At 40.3% G+C, this 17,974-nt stretch overlaps 1 protein-coding gene across 1 annotated transcript in view; it reads left to right on the forward strand.

Annotated features, from left to right (window-relative positions):
- Positions 1-17,974, forward strand: part of LOC110958237 (calcium-activated potassium channel subunit alpha-1) — a 104,984-nt gene that overhangs the window by 39,875 nt on the left and 47,135 nt on the right. Inside the window, 3 exon segments of the mRNA XM_051939055.1 lie at positions 5,104-5,165; positions 11,843-11,936; positions 12,041-12,152. Of these exon segments, the coding sequence (XP_051795015.1) occupies positions 5,104-5,165; positions 11,843-11,936; positions 12,041-12,152 (268 nt within the window).

The following is a 17,974-nucleotide window of genomic DNA, read 5'->3' on the forward strand; positions in this document are numbered from 1 at the left end:
ACAGTGATATAGTGGTTAGCATTTTTGTCTTGCAGCAAGAAGATCCCCGGTTCAAATCCCGGCCTGGGCCTGGGATCTTTCTGCATAGAGTTTGCATGTTCTCCCTGTGCATGCGTGGGTTTTCTCCGGGCACTCCAGCTTCCTCCCACAGTCCAAAAATAGGCTGAGGTTAATTGATTATTCTAAATTGCCCATCTGTGTATGAAGCCCTGCGACAGACTGGCGACCTGTCCAGGGTGTCCCCTGCCTTAGCCCGAGTCAGCTGGGATAGACTCCAGCACCCCCCGCGACCCTAGTGAGGATAAAGCGGTGTATAGAGAATGGATGGATGGATGGATAGATTTTTCCCAAATACAGTAGTTCAAGGACAGTCTGAAAGTTAAAAATACAATAATTCTTGCTGTCCTCACAGTTCCTGGCTCTGATGAATGGTGTATTTTTTGGCTATTTGCTAAAAAAAACCCCAAAAAACTGTCTTTCAAAACCACTAGAGGCTTAATACTCGTAACCCTCTTATCATTATATTTATTCACACAATGCTAAAATTCTACCATTGATTGCCTTTGCTTCTTTATTTTCATTTGCTAAATTTACACAATTAAATTCTGTCTATTGGTGCCTGCAACATCTTTAGCATCACACTTTCTAAAGGCGTCCTTGGATCACCATCTTTCTTTTTGTTATTTTCAAAAGACATCCAAAAAAAAGCCCATAATTTCTGCTTGAAATGTCAGCTCTCCCCCTACAGTAGCAGTGATTCTTTTGCCTAGGTGCAGCTCCTGTGTGTTTAGCAGGTTATTCATGCTCAGTGATGGTGAGTCACTCCAGGAAGAGTGGAGGAGCATGAGTGGGTTCTTTGATGTTTGCAGGTCGACTTCTGAATGCCTGAGACCTGCTGCTGCACTCTGCACATCACAGACACAGTCACTGCCGCTATTATAATCTGATGTGAGCAGTTCTAATTGTTTTTTTTAAACATATATGGTTAAAAAGACATTTCTTAAGTAGATCCTTCATTTGTTCAGACAGCTGTGATATTGAGGATAAATGTGACACATGCTAACTATCTATATATGATCTCCACAGCTAAAAATTTATTATGTTTATACCAGAATACATACTATATCTTTAAGTCAGACTTTTCTCAAAAAACCCTAAGAATTCATAGGACCAAACTTAATCAAAATATTGAAACTGTTGAGATTTATAAGCAAAAACACATGATCATTAGCCTAGCCGCGCTAGACAACCCACGGCAACAAATTTAATTCTCTGCCAGGGTGGGTCTAGTTACCCTCGGTAAGCCTCGAGGCTGGATGCTCCTAAATCTGGCTGACGAATCACCATGAAGTGTAGAGTCAGAAGGTGGGCGTAACTAAGTGACGACAGAGACGTGACGATTCTGACAGAAACAACCGGAAACAACTAGCCTAAGCGCGCTAGAGAACCCACGGCAACGAATTTAATTCTCTGCCAGGGTGGGTCTAGTTACCCTCGGTAAGCCTCGAGGCTGGATGCTCCTAAATCTGGCTGACGAATCACCATGAAGTGTAGAGTCAGAAGGCGGGCGTAACTAAGTGACGACAGAGACGTGACGATTCTGACAGAAACAACCGGAAACAACTAGCCTAAGCGCGCTAGACAACCCACGGCAACGAATTTAATTCTCTGCCAGGGTCGACAACAAAAACGACAACAGTCGTTGAGCTCCATTAGCACCGACTCTGAATAATCTTTCTGTTAACATGTCTGTAATATACTTGAGCTTCAGCCATTGACTGTATAAATAAGGCTTTACCGAAAACTCCCGCATCCTCTGATTTCCGGCGCTCTAGGAACTACATCAGCCTATTCGTTGCGCTGATTGGTTGTATACCTACCCAATTGCTGCAGAGTGATTTGAAAGACAACCTTTTAGCCCGCCTTCCTCCCTGTCGAGAGTTCCTAGACCCTTGTGTCTTCAGACCTGGGTCTAGCGTGGCTAGGCTACATGATCATATGATCCTGAAGGAAATTCTCGTATCAGATGTTGTTTAGAAGAACAAACTTGAATATTAAATGCAACGCTTAGTAGAAAAGCAGCACAATAGAAGTGTGATGCATTCCTGAAATAAAATAAATGCACAAATTTAAGACTAGAATAGAAACATGAAAACTAATCAAGGCACAAATTTTAAACATACGAAGAGCACCTTTGGCTGGCTGCCACTCAGGACAGTACAGAGAGTTAGATCGATTATTAATTAATTCCATATGAAGCCCAAAATTGCCTCTAAAAGACGTTGATATTTATCACATGCAACATCTTCTATCCATTGAAAGTGAATTCAGTTTCAAGTTTTGACCTCAAAAAAAAGTAAAATATCCACATTTGTAATTCGTATGATTTAGATTAAAAGAACCTCTAGCTGTAAAAACGTGTTTTAAACCGATAATGCTTAAATTCTGTGCCAGTTTAACACATTTTGCCTTTGAAGACTTGGATTGGATTCTTGAGGTAGTTTGAGACTTGAATTGGACTCTCGCCATATGACTTGATTTGAGACTTGTGCTCACGGCTTTGAGAATTGATTGTAACTTGTTTCAAATAACTTGAGACTTGACTTGGGCTCAGTCTGACTGACCTGGAATAACTCTGACTTGTCTCGGATGGCTTGACAGCTGCTCTGACAGACCTGAGAGTTGACATAAAATTGCCTCAGATAACCTGAGACGATGTGAGGCTCGACTTGGAGCTGTTTCAAATGGCTTCTGTCTTCACTTAAAGCTTGTTTAGACAGACTTTTACCCATACACTCGATGAGTTTTTCTTCATTTTTGAGAAAACATTTGACATTTTCTTTTGTAGCGATTTCCCTCTTATCTTGTACTTGACATTAAGGGATGAGTGTGTTGGCAAAAATAAATGCAAATTGGGCTGAGTGTGTTCTTGGCAGCTCTCTTGGTCGTCATGCGGCGGTCGCTCGCTCCTCTGTGTGAGTCTGAGCTCGCTGTGCCCCCTTGTGGGTGGAGCTTTTTGCCAGCAAATGGCTGAGGGTGGCTGAAGGTACAGATGTGATCCATCATTATCTGCTGACTGAGATGAATGATGACCGCTGGCTGGCACTGTCTGCTGTCACCTCATTGACAAACCCAACCATGACTGGCCGCTCCTTGTTACAGCCTGTTTGGCGTTAGCTCCTCCAGGTTTAAACCAGCATTGTTTCCGGTTTCTAAACTGGGACAGTCAGAGGCATAAAGAGATTTCCTGGCTTTCAAAGAGGAAGGGTCGATTAAAAATGCATGTGGGTGCTTTTTGTCATTACGGAGCCATCAGTGGCTGCAGGTTGACAATACAATTTCACATCATGGAAATGAATTAGGTTGGGCTCATTCATTATGCATGCTCATTGGTTTCTTGTTCAGGATGGCCATTGTGTCATTTCTAAATAGATGAAAGCCAGGTAGGGCCGCAGATAACCCGGTAGTGTATTTCAGGATGTAAAACATTTGTTCTGCTGTCTGGCTGAAGCCTTTGGGTTCTTATCTGTGGGTCGAGCCCTCGTCTACATTAGCAGTGGCTTTAAAAGGGAAAATTAGGACACTCATTTCACAACAGTATTAATGAGCCACTGTGCTTTTTGGCTTAGAAATAATTGATCCTGCTGTACAGTTAACGTTAATGGATTCAAAATCTGAGCCTTTTCTTTCCCAAATGGTAGGAAACTGGTTTTGTAGCTTCGCACTGCAAAATATGAAATATATAAACTTCATCCCTCTGCTCTAGTTAGATTTCATCTTCTGTCCTCCATTTCTGATAATCTTCCACCTTCACCTTCCGTTAGACAAATACATGATGACGGCAGCCCCGGTGTGATTTTCAGTGTCGGGTGAAAGCACAGAGAGGCAGCATCACCTCCAGTCTGGCTTCTTCTCTGAACATCTTGGCACGCTGATTGTTGCTTGTTCTCAGTTTAATTGTTTGTATTTACAGTTTAGTCCTAATCTGACAGTGATTAAGTTCCACTTGAACTCCCACTAAGCTGCTACGTGCTCTCCTGAATCTCACGTTTATTACCTGCAACCCAGGCTTCGGTTTATTCTGCAGCATCTCCCCTCTGCAGAAATGGCAGAGTTAAAGCCATGCCCTGTTTTTTTTTTTTATTGTCATGCTGCTCGACCGTGACCACCGAAGCTTCAGGCTCAGCTGCATCCTCCCCTTGTTTGTGTCTGTGAAAGCTGAAGCCACGTTCTGTCACCTCGCCCACTCTTCCACTGCCAATTTACATGATGTGCCAAGCTCTTGTGTATTTATTTACACTGTCAGATGTACAGTAACCGATGAGTGTGTTTGTGACACTGCTGTTCAAACCTGCGACTCTTTCTTTTTGGTTTATGTAACACAATTATAGCAGGCTGACGAGATGTATCAAGGTCTGTTGATGCTCGTTAAGAGCTGTTTGCAGCAAACCTTGAAACGCTGTTGTTTTGTTGCATTTGCTCCTTTTGTTCATGCTGTACCAATTGTCTAATAGACTATATGATTTATTTTCTCTCGATTTATTTGTTAATTGTTATTGTTTAATAATTTAGTCAGTAAAATAGCAGACAATAGGGGAAAAAATGTGAATTTTCCTGAGCTGAAATCTTCAAATCTTATCTCATTCTACCACCAGTTTGAAGATATTCAGTTTACTGTGATTCAAATCAGAGAAAAGGTGCACATTTTCACACTGAAGAAGCTGGAATAAAATAAAATATATTTATTTATTGCATTAAAATATTTTAAACCCTTTGTGTTTAGAATTTTATGCGTAAAAGATTTCGTAACTTACTCTTGTTTATACCACTACGAAAAATATTCTTGCAATCAAAAGTGAAAGTGAGAGAAGCGTGTGTAATATTTTCTTCTAAGCTCCAGGTAAAAACATTTTAACTACAGGAATAAACTTGTTTCCAGCCAAGTAGGTCAACAGTCTGGTGTCCTGCTTTTCTTATTCCCCAAAGCATCTGAAGATTAAACATCTACTGTCAAATTTTAAGCCTTTTTTTGTGTAAACATATACTTTGGATGATTTAGTAGTTTCACTTAAATAAGAAGACATTTTTTCTTATTTGTTCCAGGTGGTGCTCGTGTTCGCACTCAGCATTGGAGCCCTTGTAATATACTTCATAGATTCCTCTGAGTAAGTATTCACTCATCACACTTCACTGCTGATGCTACTCTGCCTTAAAGATGACATTTAACCCTGTTTTGTCCTGTTTCAGTGCAGAATATTTGTAATCTCAGGTATGCACTAACAGTATACATGCATATTTTAAAGACTGCTTTTGTAATTTGTGTAAAATTTCTAATTTGACCCTAAGATCAGGTCTACTCTTCAGATGTAGTCTTGTAAACATCAGCACTGTTTTTGTGGGGATGCAGCACCTTTACCGACCAGAACAGATCCGAAAGTGAATCTGATAAATTTACCAGATAAATCATGACGTGCAATATCTTTCTGAAGTCTGTTCAGTTCTGCTTTTCCTGCCATCTGGAACATTAAACTCAAAGCTTATTGTAGCTTAATTCAGTTTAACCCTCTGAAGCCCAAAACCCACTGGCATGTTAGCTTTAAAAATGGCCAGAATTAAAGCATTTCTCACAGCTAGAAACAGTAAAAACAGATAAAATGCATCATATTTTCACTTTCTGAAGGTCCTTGAACTGTGCGATGCATCATTTCGCTGGAAATTTTAACCAAATGTGAGCTTAATATCTTGATATTTCAAAATCAAATTACTCTACATCTCATTTGAAGCTTTTGTGCTAACAAGATAAAGACGAAAGACAGAACATTTCCTGTTTGCTGCAATGGTAAAACCAATAATGCGCACTGTGTTAACACAGAACAGATTGAGGATAAGTATAGAAAACAAATTATATTGGTATACTAATTATCCATAGCATAAGAAGTCACTGTTTTTTGTCCAGTATGGTAACACCTGAGGGCATTTTGTACAAGCTAATTTCATGTTTTTAATCAATTCTTGTGTAAATAATAATCAAAGAACTTCAGCTTTTACTTTGTTTTTAATAGTCCATGTCATTATTACTTACTTCAACTGCACAGAGGACATTTTTGAGTGCTTTCTGCTTCTAGAGGTGCAGGACTTTACATTGCAGTGAAAAATTAGCCGACGGCAAGTAAAATGAGACTGGAGCAAATGAAATGTCCAGAAAGTGCTTGGGCTTTAGAGGGTTAAATGTTAAAGCACTTTTGTCTCAGTTGCTTCAGTTATAAAAATGAGAAAAGCTCATTGGTAAATTGTATGCATTTAGAGATTTATGATCAGCTCAGAGGCTTTAGCCATTAACTGTTTCCTACACACACATAAATCCTCATGTATACAGCATATAGTAGCAGCCTTATTAAGTCTGAGTGCTCTGAGAATGCATATTTGCTGTTTTTTGTTCAGTCCCCTTCCAGGTAAACTGCTCTGGGTTTGTTTAGTTTCTTTAATGAAAGGATCGCTCTTTAAAGCAGGCAGGAAAGTCCAAAGTTCCTGCTCAGAACAATCGCCACCGATCATCGGTCTGGAGGAAACGGAAGACCCTTTTAGCTCCGTGTGCGACAGTGTACTGTTACTGCAGCTCTGGTGGTGTTTGGACAGGAAGCGCCATTAAGAAGTAGAGCAAAATACAGCAGGATAAAAGCCTTTATCAAGCCCAGAGGGAGTCCCCACTGGGAGCAATGCAAAGGCAGAGGGGAGAAAATGGGCTGTAAACTTGAGTAATCAGGCTCACGGTCCTGGAGGCAGGTGTCCAGGTTATTTGTTATTTCATAAGACCACATCCAGCTGAGGGCTAGGTTTGCTCTGATGCGGTTTGCGAGCATGATCTCATTTCATTATCTGGAAAAGCTCAGGTAGAGTTACATCCTCACCAATGCCATCTGTGGCCTTGTTGTTCTCAGAAGTTGCTTGTCGCGGCACTCGGTAGCTTTTCATCTGATGAACGATGACCTCCGCCCTCCGTCTTTAACTTTTTCACTCATACGGAGGGACATTGTTAAATACACAAAAGGAACAATGCTGCAGCACCTGTGGAAAGATGTGCTTCATGTTCATTTTCATCCTACGAGACTTTTTGCTATCTCCAGCCTTATCTAGGTCTTTCTATTATTCACACAGTGTTTTTTCACTACCTGTCAGCCCAACAAGCCCGGTACTTAGAGCCAAAGAGCAGCCAGTTAGCGGCTCTCTTGCTTGGTTCTAAGTGGCAGCAGACTGTAACAGATACAGCCCTTCCTGTAATTAGTCCTGCGGGGCTGCCGAGGCTGTTATATGATGGACAGGCTGACCTGACCGGAAGCGACACGAAGAGAGACATCAACACAGCAGACCCACTTAGACTCAAAGAAGAGCTCAAACTGTGAGCAGCAGAGATGAAGAAGCCAGTTAGGTCTTAGATGGAGTTTTACTTTGAAAACTTTAGCTGTGTCCTACTTTGGACCCTCTGCTCCAATGTAGCCTAGTGTCAGCTGTGAGTCAGTACCATAGACTCATAGTCAGGGTTCAGCACTGACTACTGAACAAATTATATCCATACTGCAGAGTATTTAAAGCGGCTGTAGTTTTATCAAGTCATTTCTAATCTTATATTCCTTATTATTAACTTTTATTTCACTAATTACCTTGGTAAATTAGAAATTTAGCAAGTAGCTGAGAAACCTATAGCCTGGAATAGTTTTTCTTTTCCTGCTCAAGGTGACTTCTTGTTCTTTGGCTATTCCGGTGACCAAGTTTTAGGATGATAAGTTGAAACGATAAGAAAACATTTGCTCATCCAGTAGTTACCATTCAGGTAGAACAGTATGGATACGCAACGATATCTGAATCATCATCATATCAATCCCGAAAAGCTTAAAACGAATATTGACAAGCAAACGGTGACAAGCAGATGACGTTTGATGGGTAAAAATTAGAGCTTTGTTTGAAAATGTTACAGAAAAGAATATATCACAGATTTCTGTTTGCCGAGTGCACCTGCCAGTCAGGCACCACAAGAAAAGTAGGTTTAATAATGATGTTCTTTGCACTTAAGTTGGAAAAAATGTGTGCATTTATCAGCGTCACTGCCAGCAATTGGCCAAAATAATTTGGAAAATTTCTACAATATTGGATATTGGCAAAACTCCAACATCTAGCATCCTGAAAGTTGAATAATCATTTTAAGGTTTCGACTTGGTTTGTGTTTTTAGTGTCTATTCAGCTACTGCTTTTGAGAGAAATATCTGTTTCCCTGGCTGTTAAATGCTCCACCGTGTTCACTGCGCTGGTTGTTAACTGTGTCTGTCTGACAGTGATGACAGTGAGCCAAAGCAGTAAAGCTCTGCAAAGCTGAGGGGAGCTGCACATTCAGGTGATAAGACTTTGTGGGTTCATCGCTACCAGCAGGTCCTTTCTCAATGTGTTCATATCATCACAGTGACTGCATTGTCACTTTTAAGTCAAACAACATCTTAAATTTATGCCTTCAAGAGTGGTATTGCAGATGGTGCTATCACACCATTTGTTCACCAAAGATCAGACAAACTTACCAGTAAACACTGAAATGCTGCTTTCTGCACATACCTTTAATGACGCAGGTTAAATAATGCCTGGATGAAGTAATTTTGTCCATTTCAGAGCAGTTTAGCAAGCTGTAAACACAACATTATCATGTCACAAAGCAAAGCTGCTGTAACTAACATGTTAGCATGGGAAGTCTTGGTCAAGCTTTTTTTTTGGGGGGGGGGGGTTCACCTGGTCCAATCCAAGTCATTTAATTTAATTAGCATCTACTACCATTTTCCTAAATAATACACACTTCAAGTATTGTAGATTGTCAGTACTACATGGTTGTAGCTCCTAATGTTTTTTAGAATCCAGAGATGGTGGGCAGTTCAATGTTGGCAGAGAGCACTGTGGGGTTTAGCTTACCATGACAAAGTCTTCTGTGATGCTTAATGACTTCCGGCCTGCACACATCTACTGAACCAAGCCAGGATAAACAACATCCTCTCACTACTCCTGCAATACATTTCTGTATCATATATCTTCTGCTTTATCCTGGTTCTGTACTGCTATCTACTCATTAGTGCATTTTAGCTGAATTATTCAAATTTACAGCACTTGCGTGACCAGATTTAGATAAATCTGATTACATTTGCACCTGCATTGACATTTTGCAATTACACCTGTTTAAAGTGATCTTTGTGACCTTTCACTCTCAGCGGCTTTGGCTTTAGTTCAAGGTCGTGAAAGTGGAAAAAAAAAATCACGTGTAGCTTCGTCAGTAAGCATGAAGACCTTTCCCGTGTGAGCTGGTCTGTCCTGTTTGATCTGAGTCTGAATTGAATGAAGGAGAGAGACCAGAGCTGCTGTGGCCAGGAAGGGTTTGTGATCCATAACAGGCTTATTCCTCTTCCAAACCAGGCCTACTGGAACTCAATTATTTAGCACTGCAGGCCTTCCTCCGTTATATGGTCTGTCACCCTGCAATGACAGGGATTTGCTGGGCTGATGTGTCATTACAGTGAATAAGGGCAGAACTATCCAGCATGTTGGGACTATTCTTAGAGGTGCCAGAGAGGAGATTGGTTCGGATTTATTCCCCGCATCTGCATTGTAATTTTTGAGAAACAAACATGTAAAACACACTAACAAGCAGAATAGATGCAGGAAAACGAAGCAAAACGACATCGAGTGAGGTAAATTTTAATCAGAACATTAGCTAGTTGCCTTTGTGTTATCATATCATGTACAAAAGTTGCAAATTTTACTGCATCACCTTTGTAGTTTATTGTAAATTGTGTGTCAGTTTGTTATTCTGTCAACAGAAGATGTGCTATTTTGCTTTGAGGATGCTACAAGTTAGGCCTTTGGATGTGATAATGATTATGTCAACATAAGTACTGAAAAAGACTCCCATCACTCAAAATATTATCATAGAACAGTCCGAGGTTGTTGAAATTGCTTTATTTACAAAAAGACAGCAGACAAATGTAACAAATACAACCATATTACAGTGCATTTGTAGGAAAACTTACATACATTATGGTCATATAATGTAACCCAGCTGGAGCATTATACTCTCTGACTTCTGAAAACAATGACCTCCATCAGAGTTGGAGTGAATTTTGACAGTTGTGTGAGTTAGACGAGGATGATTGGTCTTCTTCATCCCACTGCCATCCTTTTGATCATCAGCCAGAAGTTTAGCCGTGCATAAGATCGGTTCAGAATAATCCCTCAGGTACCTAAATGTTGCTTTATGAACTCCGCGAGGACGACGTTTTGTCACGAGGAGTCTGTTTTTCTTATTTTTTTATTTTTTACATAACAAAAGCAATTTGCTTTAATCCGAGTGGTATTAAACGGCGCAGGGGAGGCTGCAGCTGTTGAGGGATGTGCTGTGCATTAGAGAAGCTGGTGGATCTGAGTGTAGCGGGGCTGCAGGTGGAAGAAGTAACGCATGAAACCAGGAAAACAAACTAGATGGAGATGGACCCGCTTGGCACAAATGTGATTTACAACAACTGATGCTTTAGGGCAACACTTTCCTCGTGTTTTGATCCATTAAACTGACAAAAATATCTTTTTCTGGCACCTCATCGCAAGTGGTGTGTGTCCAGAAATTGTGAAAAATGAGCTCGAGAGCAGTTTTCCTTCTCAGTAAATAATTTTTGGAGGCCTGCACAGCCACAGAATTGAGCGGTTCACAAGAAAAAGATTATAGCAAAGTCAAAATGTACCATTTTATACAGATTGGAAACCACTGCTTTAATGCTGCAACTAATAGTATAATTGTTTATTATGACCTAGTCTAGATGACTTTTCTGTTTGATCAGGGAGTCATTCACATAGCTTGTTTTGTATTACCAAAACCAAAAAATATCAGTTGATTTAGACAAATGGAGCAATTATTAATAAAAACATAATTTTCTGACTAATCTATTAATACTAGGCTAATTGTTTCATCACTAGACTTTCATTTTAACATGACTAACATCACTGTTCCTATTATAAAGAATTCTTTTTTTATTAATTCCATTCAACTATTCATTCAAATTATTTATGAATCCACATCACAGCTCTGCTGAAACTTAACTGTTTTTCTTCCACCGTCTTGTTCAGTTGTGAATGTACATTAATCCTGTGTTTTCCTTTTAGGTGTGAATAATATACCGAGACATCATTTCCTTTCAACCTTTACGACATGGATATTAATACACAATCATACTAACCTACTACATTCACATTTACATGGTTAATTATTTCTCTTTATTTGAATTCTTAGTGCCAGATACGAGCTTTTTGAGGGTGAGACTTCACTGCATTGCTAGCATTTGCTATGGCTGCCTGATTTCATAAGAGAAGAAATGAACTCTGCATGCATTTAACCCTTAAACTACTGCTTTGGCTCTGCATTTCCATCGTGTTTGACCGAATATTTCTAAGAAATGTTGTCTATGAGATGGGAAATGCAAGACAGAAAGGATATATTGCACTTGGAATACAACACATTCCTCAGACAGATCATTTTGCGGTTCTTTAAGGGTTAATCAGGTCTATCAAGTTATTGCTTGTGTGACAATTAATGCATGCCCTTTCTCAACAGAAAAACCATTGGAAAATACCACCTATTGCACTTTTTCGAACTCTTATGTTCCTATTCTTTTGGAAATCCTAAAAATGCATTTTCAGGAAGAGAAGAATGCATCTATTATGTTTTACTGTTAATGAAATCCTCTCATAATATTAAAGTTCTCTGTTCTCATTTGACTGTCAGACCCTGCCCTTGGACATTAACACACTTTGTTTCTGTCTCTAATAGTCCGATCGAGTCCTGTCAGAACTTCTACAAAGACTTCACGCTGCAGATCGACATGGCCTTCAACGTGTTCTTCTTGCTGTACTTCGGCCTCCGTGTAAGTGAAGTCAGCTGCGTTTTTGGTTAAAAAAATCATAGAGGTGCTCTTATTTTGCATCTGAAAGTTGTGAATTTGATCTCTTTTCTTATTAAATTCCGTAGTTCATTGCTGCCAATGACAAACTGTGGTTCTGGCTGGAGGTGAACTCGGTGGTGGACTTCTTCACGGTTCCTCCGGTGTTTGTGTCGGTGTATCTGAACAGGAGCTGGCTTGGTAAGAAAACACACTTCGCTCCCACGGCGGATCGTGTTTACCGGCAGCCTGCAGTGCCACCCAGTGGATTTACCGGGCCTAACAGGTGTCATTGAACGCACCGGATAATCTCAGCACATCACTAAAGCTGCGAAAAGGAAACTTCTTGGTGTTTTGCAGTCGTGTTCGGGGACACACCTACAAAGTCAGCCATATCAGTTTGATACTTTTGTCATAAAATGAACTTTCTGTTGGGATGTTGCATGACATGCATGAAGAATTTGAATGATTCTCATGATCACAGTGGAAATAGTGCATCAAATTAAAAACTCTGCCACAGCACAGCATGAAAACTGATTAGCATGATGACTCAAAAGCTTTTCTGAGGTTTATTCGTCAAACTCATGCTGGTTTGCTTGACAACAGTATCAAATATCGTACGGCTGACTAAGGTGTCATCAGTGTGGTTTTCTATCTATCCCGTGTGTTGTGCCGCGGTTGTCATTCACTCGCCCTTCACCTCTCCAGCAGAGCTCTCCAGCACACCTGCGATAACACTCGAATGAAATCACGCTGGGATTGAAAAGTACACAAATGGATGAAAAAAGGTAATAGGCTTTGTTGGGGGCTCGAGCGCGAGAATAGAAGTCAATCTGCTAAATGTGTGAAGCTCATCACTCGGAGAGGTCTGTGAGGAATTACAGGATTAAGAGGGATCATTCTTTTTTGCTGCATTTCAGGTTTTTATAGCTACTTTTTCTCCTCTTGTCAGCCAAAGAACAAACCTGCCCACAGCAGCCCTTCTTACAGCCTCGAACACTTTCTACTTCAGAGTCACCATGACAGCCTGATGGGTTGCATAATGTGCCTGTGGATTTTCCTCTGGGCTGAGCCGCTGTGACTTGTGGTGTGACAACTAAAGTAGAAGATAGTGCTGGTTGCTGTTGCCATCTAGTGGGCGTACAAGAGTACAGTTTGCATTTTAGCTGATGGGAAATATCAGAGTGCTGTTGATATTTTATCCATATCACTGTGGGCTGAATTGTGCAGATAACTGTTGATTAATAAGAAATACATGTTTATTGCCATTTAGTTTTAGCGTTTCTACTGTGCTTGGATGGGTTATATGGTTGAAATTTGAAAATTTGTGCATTGCAGGGACCTAATTTCAACTTCTTAAAGTTATTTTCTTGCACGTCGCCTATTATTGTGCTTTAGTGCTAACTTTTGAGCACAAATATAGGTTTGTGTAAACAGATATTGCCAAAATCTGACATTTACTCACCTCTTTGTTAGTTCTGTGTGGATACCCAGTGTTTTAAGACAGAATATTTATTCATGTCCCTATTGTAAAGTTGATTGTTACATTATTCAATCCAGACAATATATTTGTACTATATTTAAACAAAAGATATTACCATGAAACCTCTCCAGTTGATTACTCTCACTAAGACTGGATTTTTTTTTTTTGTCTTGCAAGCTTTCTGAAACTCTGTTTAAATCTCCAGAGAGATCATATATCTGAAAATACCCTAATTCGGATTCCAAAATAGAAATATGAATGATAAAACCAGCTGGATATTTTTTATTTCACCTTGTAACCCTATTTCAGCCAAAGTTTTTTACAGAGCATATTTTGAAAATCATCCTCTTTTTACTACTCTATAAATTTAAAAATACTGCCAACACCCAGAGAAAAATCAATTTGTGCCATGTTTCCATGAATGAAATGTTCCATTATTCAGGTTATGAATGGTGAATGGACAAACCTCTCAATAAAAACCTTCAGCATACAGACAGGAATAAAACAGGAGAGTGTGGTGAATGTAGGAGTTAATGAAGTGCGGATTTCTGGCTCAGAGTGTGAAAGAAAACTCATTTTGAGAAAACAACCTTTAAAGAAATGTCATTGAAATCTACAGACACAAATAGACAAAATTTTGTGAAATAAACAACCCAATGTGTATTCAGGATGTTTTCTTTCTGTTAGTCTTAAAGAAGGCGTGTTATAAAAGAGAAACCTCTTAAAATTGACTCTTTTTGCCTGCAGTGTCTCATCTTAAAGAAGTTGAGGGCAGAAAAAACTCAGTCTGATGCTGGAGTTTTCCTTTAACAGTTTACTACATCAGATGCAAGTTTCAAAAATATTGTGCTGTTTGCACACAACTACCTTCATTCTATTCAAATAAGCTGCAGATTGCCTCCATTAAAATGCAAAAAACAGAAAAATCAAATCAAATCTAACATCTATCTAAATTTCTTCCATTGTGATGATTACAGAAGACTTGTTTTGGACAAACTGCAGTCCAAAACTCAAAGATAATAGAAAAGCAGAAAATATTACATTTTAAGAAGCAAGTGTTTGCTGTTTTGCTTGAGAAGTCATTACTGGACTGTCACGTAGTTGCAGATAATATTATTTTTCTGGCCGATGCAATGGATCAGCTAATCAGCTCTAGTTTAAAAGATATCACGACGTTCTCTTGTCATTACTCATAATCAAGACCACAAGAGCCTTTCTGAGAATCCACTTTTAAAAATGCAATTTATAATCTTCGACTTTTTTTCCGCTCAGCTAAGGAATGAATAGTTCTGGCTCCGGTAATTGTTTTGGCTGCGTTCCTCAGAGTTTGTGGCTCAGCGTGAGCAGCAGTGATTGTGTTGTTACTGTTGCCACCCTGTTGTTGCTGTTTGTGTAGGTGTTGTTCTCTCTGTTGTCTGCTCAGCCCTGCATGACTCGCACTTCTTACTGTATTTCACACCAACCAGAATGCAGCACTTCCGTCACACACCAGGTGTTCAGGGAGAGCAGCTTAAACGTATAAGATTCATACAGTTTGTCGCCTGAATCTTGATGTTTTCAGCTTACTTTAATGGCCTTTTTCACAAAACCTCCTCTGACATGTCACTGCATGAAACGCAGAGGCGTAAATAATGAAGTTGATCATAAAAACGAGTTATTTTCCTGCTTCAGTTTCATGACATTGCTCCCACTGACTCGCTGTCTCACTGAATAGAACAGAGGCTTTAATAGTAGCACCTGTCTGCTGTGAAAATCTGTATCCAAATTTATGGATTAAAAATATTATTCAAACTGAACCCTGATCACAATAAAATGAGCCGACATTTCCTGTGTTTTTCTCTTCCAGTGGGAGGAACAAAAGAGTCAGGCTCTCTCAGTATGAACAATTGGTGGAGGGGGATTAGTGACTGTGTTTGGTTAAACGGCGGTCGACCAGGTGATGAACCAGCTCTGCAGGGTTCAGTGGCAGCTGTCAGATTCCCTCTTCCGATCTAAAAGTCCATATTTTAGCAGGCGCTCGGCCAAACTGCCAATCTGCCGACCCTGCTGTCCGACACAAAAACACTCCCAGTGTGCACTAATATTCTCTTACAATAACATGACCGTTGATGCACGACAGCCCTGGAGGTTTGAGCATGTTTTGGATGCAGATAAACAACCTGCGGCTAATGAATGCGATTACTGTTTTTACTGCAGAGTCTGGATTTAGAGGTTGAAATTCTGACCTCCTGCAAGTGCGAAATGCAAACATCACATTTATCTCGACAGGGAAAATAATCCGCTGGAACATTGCTCTTCCAGATAAGATATTGGTGTCTTGGTGGCGGCCCCATGTTGCAGCTTTTTTCCTCCAGAGAAGAAGTGTAAAAACAGAAAGAGGCTTTTAGTATTAAACTGTCCTCAAATGCAAATGCTCGAAAGCAGCAGTTTGCAACTTTCAGTGCATGTCAGAGGTTGAGGATGATTATTGGAAAAGATGAAACCGTAATGGTTGTACTTTTGAGGTTTGGTTCTAATCTTTATTTAATCTTCTAGGAATTTTCCTTGAGGTGAATATGTAATTTGACTGTTTGACTATCTAATGTGTGCAGGAAACATGAGATATAGTTACAGAATAACATTTTCCTGTGGTATTTCCTGATTGCAGATGTTTTCCAGTACAATTTGCATTTTAGTACATTTCCTGCAGGGGTCCTTGTTAACAGGGGCATAAATGGAAAAAAAAATGTATGCAGATTGTGACTTGACGACGAAATCGAACCTCATGTCACACAATAATCAGGTAATGAGAGGAGTATTTACCAAACTGAGACGTCCTGCTGTGGTCTTTGTTGCTGTGGACGGTCATGGTGTCCACTCTCATATTCTGGATCAGATTTGGACTTGAACATGTACAGATGGATCTGATAAGTTGTCATTTCCAATCAAGAAGGAGACATTATGTTAGTATATTTACAGTTTACTTTCAATGCTTACAGGTAGTTGTTGATGCCCCTTGTAGGCTTCCATAAGTTGACCAATCAGAAGAAAGTGGGTTTTTAGTCAAGTGGATCTTACAGAGAGAAGAGCTAAACAACCTTGTTTAACTCTTAACCTGTGATTGTGTGTAACAGCGAGGACACAATAGAAGTTAAGTGATGCAAAGCTGCTCCAGTGAACTCCCATAATAACAACAACACAGAGCTGGAAACGAGCATGATACGTCCCTTTCAACGTCAACAACAATAGCAGTCATTACATCAGCTGTGATTAATTTACGGATTATTGCAGAAAATCCATAGAAAAACACAATGAGTGCCACAGCGTCCCATTTCTCTACACACAGCTTTACTGGCTGTTCACATGACTCGTGTTCTGTTGTAAATGTGAGGCGAAGAGACACGCTGTGCTTGTCCAAGATTAAAGAATGAAATTTGGTTTGTCAACAGCAGTTGTGGTGTTACAGGGATGAGATGTGGGTTACATTGTGAGGCCAGCTGATGGACAGACTTGCTGTGTGGCCTCTTCCTTTCCCTGGATGAATCCTAAAGGAGCTTACACTCTAATATCCTGATGGGAAAAGGGTTTGCTTTAAGCTTGCCGAGCGCGCCCCGATCGCCATGAGGATACTGTGAAGTTCTGAGATAAATCACATCAAAATGCTTCTTCACAAAAGAGCTGCTTCTGACGACACCCTGTTGGGTACGAATATTATTAACCCCCTGGACTTTTTTGTTTTTTCCACGGCGAATACATTTTCCGCTTGATATCTGGAACAGTGAAATCGTGGCTCTGAGGCAGATTTTGGACTTTCTGCTGCAAACTTTTGCTTGAAATTTCTAGACATGATTCCCACTAAGATGTTAGTGTACAGGGGGCCTGATGGAGGCACGCAGTCTGAGATTTCTAACACAAGGAGACGCAAGAAATCCACCGGTGAGCTCTTCCAGAAGGGCTACCGGGTCAGGATGGGCCACGGACAGGTCACGGACAAAGAGGACCAAGACAGCATCTGCTACAGCTTCGGTGCTTGCTTCCATGTAATCTCCTACTGGGGTAAGACCTGCATGATATGAAAACGAGGGGGAATCTCCTCTAAAGCTGAGTCCTGGCACGTCTAGAACTCTCTGGACTCTGTGTGTAAGCTGGAGCAGTTTCAGGATTTGCTCCGTATTACGCTTCCCATCTGGCAAACACGCACTTGAGATGAAAAAAGGAGTTTTGGCAAAGGCTCACCACGGTTCATGTCACTTTATAAATCATCATTTATTTATGTTGGGTTTTTTTAAAGCTGATGATTGCCAGTAGCGTCTTTGATTTGTGTCATCTGGCGTCAACGCAAATCCATGTCAGCGGGGAAGTTTGTCAGCCCGATTAATGAATGTGGAGATGGATTTTACTTGATTGCTCACTTCTAGCTGAGGTGGCTTTTATTGTTTATGGCGCTCTGACACAATAGATGCAGAAGGGAGTTTGTTCTATGAATCGTATGGCTTTTTAACTCGGGTGGGAGGCTCCTTTTAGCAGGTTGTTTAGTTGTACTGCACCTAGTGACATTTTT

Source organism: Acanthochromis polyacanthus, chromosome 19, assembly GCF_021347895.1.
Source record: "Acanthochromis polyacanthus isolate Apoly-LR-REF ecotype Palm Island chromosome 19, KAUST_Apoly_ChrSc, whole genome shotgun sequence".
NCBI classification, from domain to species: Eukaryota; Metazoa; Chordata; class Actinopteri; family Pomacentridae; genus Acanthochromis; species Acanthochromis polyacanthus.